This window comes from Phaethon lepturus, unplaced genomic scaffold (assembly GCF_000687285.1).
Source record: "Phaethon lepturus isolate BGI_N335 unplaced genomic scaffold, ASM68728v1 scaffold34873, whole genome shotgun sequence".
Classification (NCBI taxonomy): Eukaryota; Metazoa; Chordata; class Aves; order Phaethontiformes; family Phaethontidae; genus Phaethon; species Phaethon lepturus.
This window is the reverse complement of record NW_010530356.1, coordinates 6,266-13,294: the sequence shown is the minus strand read 5'-3', so window position 1 is coordinate 13,294 and position 7,029 is coordinate 6,266. Positions and strand designations below refer to the sequence as shown.

The 7,029-nt window shown below is 43.8% G+C and overlaps 1 protein-coding gene across 1 annotated transcript in view; it reads right to left on the bottom strand.

Moving 5' to 3' along the window:
- Positions 1-1,145: 1,145 nt before the first annotated feature.
- Positions 1,146-7,029, bottom strand: part of LOC104618608 (chromosome unknown open reading frame, human C2orf80) — an 8,498-nt gene continuing 2,614 nt past the window's right edge. The window contains exons 6-7 of the mRNA XM_010284245.1: positions 1,906-1,993; positions 1,146-1,324 (exon numbers count right to left, since the gene is read on the bottom strand). Coding sequence (XP_010282547.1) covers positions 1,146-1,324; positions 1,906-1,993 — 267 coding nt within the window. The remainder of the gene's footprint in view (positions 1,325-1,905; positions 1,994-7,029) is intronic.

The following is a 7,029-nucleotide window of genomic DNA, read 5'->3' as shown; positions in this document are numbered from 1 at the left end:
TCAGAAAGCCGGATGGTTAAAGGAGAGAGCTGAAGAGAATGAGATCATACTGAAAGGCACAATCCTCAAGTCACATGCAGGGAAGCCGATTCCTGCCTCACTCTGGATCATGTGTGGGAGATGAACAGTACTGTGGACAAGGGGAAGTGTGTACTCTCTGCCTCTGAAATGCTGCATCCTCTCTTTGGCCCTGTCAAAGTAGCATGGTGGGTTGAGAAGCAGGAGGGATGCACTGGGAAAATGTAAACTCCCAACACACTGGCAGGGAAGCAGGAAAGGTGACTAAGGGAAGAGAGGGGGAATATCTTGGATACAAAATATGAGGGGTGGGAAGGAAGGACTGAATGCTAAGATTTAAATGACCCTCTCCCCAAACACATTACCAAAGCTAAGGTAGAAGACATCAGCTAGCTCACCTACAGCTATGTGAGGTACGTGAAGTCTGGGTCTTTATTAGGTCTTTGCTTCCGTTCCATTCCTTGCTTTCTCTGGAGACATTCCTTGTTTTGCTTCTGTAGCTCCCTGCAGGATGCAAATGTTAATAAGCACAAGCACAGCACGCAGGGCTGAATCCATCAGGAGACGGGGACTGTGTGGCAGATCAGCTGCCTTCCTGCTGTGTGACATGATGCATACTGAACTCAGGGCTGTGGGGGAGCCCCTTTAGTTGGTCAAATCCAGCCCTGCTGCTGGAATGTTTTCTTAGCTCTCCTGCTCGGTGGAGCTGAAGCAAATAATAGCCTGTAGCAAATCATGGACAAACAGAAAGGCAGAGTCTAATTCATGTACATGCTTGCTAATCTGACATTACTGGGTTCTTTGTGGAGTCTGATTTTTGTTAATTTTTAAAAAAAAGTGAATTTTTCAACTGTTTTTTAACATAAGTGATAGTAGTGAATGTGTCTTGCAGCGATATTAGCCAGAAGAGTGCTTTCCATGTGTATGTTGAATATTACTGCAGTTGACTTTCCAGCTCATGAGTGACAGCTCCTGCAAGTTGCTGTGAAAGTCCAATTTAGCATTAACACTATATTATAAATTAGTGCTACTATGAAACATCTCATGCTAAAGAGTGCTGAGAAGGGCATTAGAAGAAAGGCTTTGTGTGCTTGGGGTGGCCTGAGGTGCTGCTTTAGCTGTGACATTCAGTGGTAGTGTTGTAAAAACAGTTTTACTCGTTTGTGTGAATTCTTCAGACCTACTTTGTCAACCTGTTGCTTTCCTCTGGTCAGTGAGTCCAGTTGCTTGCTGTCCTTTTTAGCTCTCCTTGCTGAACAAGGGTTGGTCTTTTGATAAGCTGCTGCTGCTGTCTGGTACTTGATGCCTTGGGAGGGAGAAAGAGCCTTGCATCATCTTGGGCTTACAGAGTGCCACTAGGCTAGTTTACAGACATACTGCATGGGATCAGCTGCAATACGTGGTTGGAGGTAAGGGGTCCCAGCTTCAAATTCTCTAATGCTCCTGAAGTTACTAATTTTTTGCTGCATTTGGAGAAGAAACAGGGAAGGGAGATGGCTCTGTCACTTGCCAGTAGCATAAGTGACCTTTGCAAAAGTCCTAGTATTAGCCCAAGTTTAAGAACAGCAAGTGGTTGTCAGACATGAAGGCTGATTCTATTAGAAATGTGTAATCTTATTGTTTACCTCATCCTGAGGAAAATGCTCCTTTTGCATTTGTCATGAACTTCAGGAGCCTGAGCTAGACACTCTTTCTAGGCTACAAAGAAAAAATGCGTGTACCTCCCCCTTGCAAGAGAATAGGCACAGAGCAAGGTTTACACTATCCTTTCCATGTGCAGCTGTTGGTGCTCAGCAGGCTGTAACTTGGTGGCTCTGCTGGGCCAGGTGCTGCTGTTCCATGTCCCCCTGCCCTGGCCTTGTGCAAGTTGGGGTGAAATGTGCTCACTTTGTTTCCAGGCATGCTCTGCAGCTTGAGGGGCAGTCAGCATGGCAAATGGATGCAGGGAGAGCTTGAAAGGTTGAATCCAGTGGTCCTGGAAGGACAACAATTCATAGATTAGTATGTCTGCAGAAACTATGTGCCAAGCCAAATGGGCATACTCTTTTGTGGTCAGTGGAAAGTAAGATAACTGCTTCAGAGGTCCTGATGGATGAATGAGCACAGCTTTGCTGGCACTTTTTGTCCTGGTTGCTTGGCCCACCTGGCTTATTGGAGTGTCTATCCCTACTGCCCAGATATTTCAGCTGTCCACACAGTAGCTGAACTGCTGCATTGTATAGCTCTGTATGTACTGGTGCAGCCTGGGGATTATGGTCTGCCATAAAATCCTGGCAGGCAGCCTGTGGCTGCTCAGCTGTTAGCATGGCAGCTCCTGAAATGTTTGGACAATGGGATAGGAAACTGTGAAGCAGCAGGCAGTTGGGATAGCAACTGTTATGTCCATCTCAGGCTAGGATGTCCCTTGTCATGAATTCTGGATCCTAAATCCCATTAGGATGTGACTATATATAAAGTATATAACTTGGTAAAGCTAGTGTTTGATTTTCAAGGAGAGCTAAGCCAAGGCTTTAAAAGTTATGGGGGATAACAGGAATCGCCACCATTTTACTCTGAAAAATGGGGGGCAAGGGGGAAATAATCAAACCTGAGATCCATGGAAATTGAATTCTGAGTTGGGCTGGGTTCCAGCTCTTTGAGTTTAAGACTCTTAAGGAGGCATAAGCTGTGCTCCAAGAGTTACTGTTAATGAAAACACTAGATTTAACCTCTTTAATTAGGGCTTTGCAAAATAAATTACCCTTAGTTTCCATATTCAGCAAAGCATTTCTGTTCCTTTCTCATAGAGTGGGAATGATCTTAAGCCCATGATTAAAATTAAGCAGCGTTGTTGGCTGAAATAGAAACTGGAGATCCTGATAGTAATGGCTTATCTTCCTCTTCAGAAAAATTTGTAATTTTGCTACCTCATGACCAGCAAAGGAAGTAGCCCTGAGTCCACTGGGGACAGGATCTAAGCAAATGCACAGTAATATGAGATGAACAGAAAGATGATTTCTGTTCTTTCTTTGTCTCTGCTTGTATAATATCAGAATATAAATCAAAGCTAAAAAAAAACACTACCCCCCAAAAAACCAACATAACACCATGGGAAACAGCATGAGTAGCTGGAAAACTTCCAAGAAAACATGATTCCTCTGCAGTGCATGGTGTGCACTCAAAATGGAGACTTCTAAAAATATCCTGGGTTAGAAATTCCTAAAGAAAAGGATTCCTGTCCATAAGAAGCATGACAGTAAAAATAGACGGTGTAATGTTCACAGCAAAAAGAGCTGATCCACCCACTTATCCCCGGAGCAGAAGGGAAAATACCTTCTTTGAGCTAACACGTTGTGAAAAGCCCCTACATGGCATCTAGTGGCATTCCTAGTTCTTGACAGGGGAAAATTCAACTAAGGTTACAGCCAAGGCTGTTTTGATGCATCTAACTCTGTGCTGGAGTGAGCTCTAGTCCCTTCCAGACACCGGGTGGCAGTCTGTCATTAATATTGCAGCTAAGCATTACTGAGGTAAATTTATTCTTAAGTGCACCAGAAACATTGAATTACATGTTCTGTTACAGTCTGATTACAATTCCACAGTAACTTTTAATGGCTGCTTGGGAAACATCAATAAAGTCTGTGTTACTGAAAATAAAATCTGTATGTTCCAGCACAAATGCTCTTTTGTTAAATAGCTGGGCCATACACAACAGTTTCTTGTGACTTGAGTCATGAATTAAAGCTTATAATAGCTCGCCTATTTTTTAAAGGACAATTACCTTTATATGACTAAAGATGTGCTGCTAGAGAAACTTGTTCTAAACACAGGCAAGGCCCTTGCAAAGCAGGCTATATCTCCTCAGCCCTACATAGCCTCCTTCCCCACTCCACATTAGTGGTAATTACAGCACACACTCCTCTGTAAAGCACTATGCCAAAGGCCCAGGAGCTGGTTAGTGTGGTTGTGAGTAGTTGGACTGCCCTTTTCTTGCCTCTCCCTGGCATGCTGTAAGGTAGACGTGAACAGTTCAGCTTTTTGCTCTGTTCAAAGAGAAGTCTGGAGCTACTTTGTTATTACTAATGGGGCAAAAGGGGCAAATGACTTAAGTTTATGCAGCAGAACATTCCTTTCCACATTATTGCTCATAGCACATCCATCTAGGCAGTAGGCTGCTGGGAGAGGGGGCCAATAGCTTACCATTGCTATGGACAGGATTGAAGGGTTTTAACTGGTAAAATCTCTGCAGGGCCAAGATGAGATCTGATTAGTAAAGCTAATCAGTTTTTGTCTACTGAAGGCTTTTTTGGGGTATCCATCTGGTTGCTCAGTCACATTTGTCTGCTGTATCTAGTTTTGCATGGACCAAATATAGTTTCTTTTTCTGGTAGCCTGGGGATAATTTTCAGCAGAGGTCCAACAGAAGAACAGCACAACAGAGCTAAACAAGCTGCTTCTCCCTGAAGGTCAGCTACTGAAGACAAAGAGCTTTTATGTGTCTATGCCTTCCCTGCACTAGCACTTTGTTTGCTTGGGTTGGCAAGGTCCCATGCCAGCATGCAGGCCAGAAAGGAACCATGAAGTCTGTCGTCAGCCAGGCATTTAAGCCAGAAAGAGGCACGCTAGTAAAAAGCCTTCATAAACCTCTAAACCCAGGAGCACACTGTTCAAGTATTCTAGCATGCAATGGGTGACTTTCTAGACTAAAATAGGTGGAGCAGGTATTTTAGAAGTAGCCCTTATGATGCTAGAGGTTTCTGATCCCAGCAGTGATGTAATAAGGGAAGCATCAAGAAGTCAAACTCTAGAGGCTGAACATAGTAAGCACCTTTTCTCCCCTGCCTAGTCTCAGCTTCCCTTGTTTTTTTATGGTTATATTCAGCCTGTCCCAATTCCTTCTGAGGTGATGGGCAGCAAAGGAGGTTGGGCTCATGTGCGAATGGTTTCTGTCTAGCATTTCTCTGTACTTACTTTTCCTCTGTGCTTTTGTCCCTGCAGACTATGGCATGGAGGGGATGCCTTCTTCCAAGAGCATGTCTCTCAATAGTCACCCTGCATGTCTCCTTTCCTAATAGTTGCTGCTCTTTCTTAAATATGTTTGAGTAGAGGTGCTATGTGCTCCTCTGGCTGATATTTTGGCTCATGCCTGGCTGCTTAAATGGGTTTCTGAGGTGACTGGAACAGGGCAGTTCATGGTCTCCTCCCACATAGGGTCACCACTGCAGCCCTTGCTGCCTGAACTCTGCTATTTATGCCTAACACAGTACTTATGTGTGAACTTGCATGAAAGCAGTAAACCCTGCAATTTATGCCCAATATAAATAGGAAGGTATCTGAATGGGGATGCAGAAGTTTTCCTGACGTCTTAAAACTGCTCAGGTCTTACAAGCTACCTAAGACCTAATGGATCATTTCACATGAAGGTTTCATTCCCAAAGAGTGGGGATGTGACTTGTATGGAAGGTCTTTAAACAGTATCAGATTCCTTTGCCTCTGTAAATACACTCTTAGAAATATCAGATGAAGGGAAGCAGGAGGCATACATTCTGCTGCCTGTCTTGAGAGCTGACTAGACCCAAACAACTCTGGTGTACCATGCTGTCAGAGCACTGTGCCAAAGGAAACAGCCTCCTTATTTCTAGAGGCTTCTAATGGCAAATAATGACCCAGACTGTGCCACAGATTGACTAGGACAGATATTAAATGACTTGCCCAAAGTCAGATAGTCTAATCTGCAAGTCAGGGTGATGTTACCCCTTATGTCTGCACTGATTGAATTGTAAAACCTTGTGCAAGTTTTCTGTTACTGTTGTATGATTTGGCACAGAGGTACTTCTAAACTCTAGAGCATCTTTTCCCTGCAGGTGCACAGGTAACATAGATGACCTTGCAGTCACAGATTTGCTGGTTTGTTCTGTTTAATCTGTGTGTCCACCTTGCATACAACTGCAATGCACTGCAAGTAAAAATGGGCTTAGCACTGTTTTCTTATTCTCCTCTTTTTCACACTGCAATAAAGGGAGAATTTAAGGCTCTCTGACAGGTGATATCTCTGACCCTTTACTGGGATCCAAGAAGGATTCCTAGTATGTAGATACTGAACCTTCTTGAACAGTGTCATATAATGCCTATGCAAGAATCAGAGTGCCCTCCTCAGAGTAGGCTTTTGTAAAATTAGCATTGATTGTACGAACCTGCCTAAACACAACCCCAGATTAAGACCTGCAGTGTTGGCACACACACTCTGCTAAGCAGCATACAACAGTTTACCAGAAAACTGTGGAAGTACGTAAGGAAGTCTCTGTCTTGCAGGGTAAAAGGTCTCTAGCTAAATTTCACATCTTTGGTTCCTCTGACAAATGCCTTATCTCAGTCCTACAGCACACTTTCTTAGCTGGAAGATTTATCAGCTTACAAGGGACTAAGAATGGGCCAAGGAGACCATGAAGGATCTGCAGAGTTCATACAAAAGAGGAGAGCAGAAAAACTGTAGCAAAGAGGTGGGCTATGTGGGGAGAGTTCTACTTGTTTATACAACAGCTTACAGGACATACTGCCCAGCAAAACAACTTTGGCTCCTCAGTAAGGCCAAGCAGTGCAAGGCAGCACCAGATGCCAGGAGCTGTCAAAAGTTAGGTATTGTCCCCTGATGATTTCTGGTTTGAAACCTGGGTGGACTGGGGAAGACGACCAGGCACATACAAAGTACATTTTTGGCAGCCAGATGACAATCCCAAAGGAAAGCACTAACTTGAGATAAAATTCACTGTTGTACCTAGCCTGTGGTCTTGAACGCTGCTTGAATGCTTATATTCTGCTGTAACAAGGAGGTACAGGAGACTTTATTGTAGAATGTCAGAGCAGCTATCACCTGCATATCCTCAACAACTGCTGGTCTAACCATAGTGATTGCTTTCCACAGAATGAAGACTCTTTATTAGTATGGAGAGCTGGAATAAACAGTAGCTATAAGGAGACCCCCACACAATACATCTGCAAGCAATTAAGAAATGTGCTGCGCTCTGCAGCTTT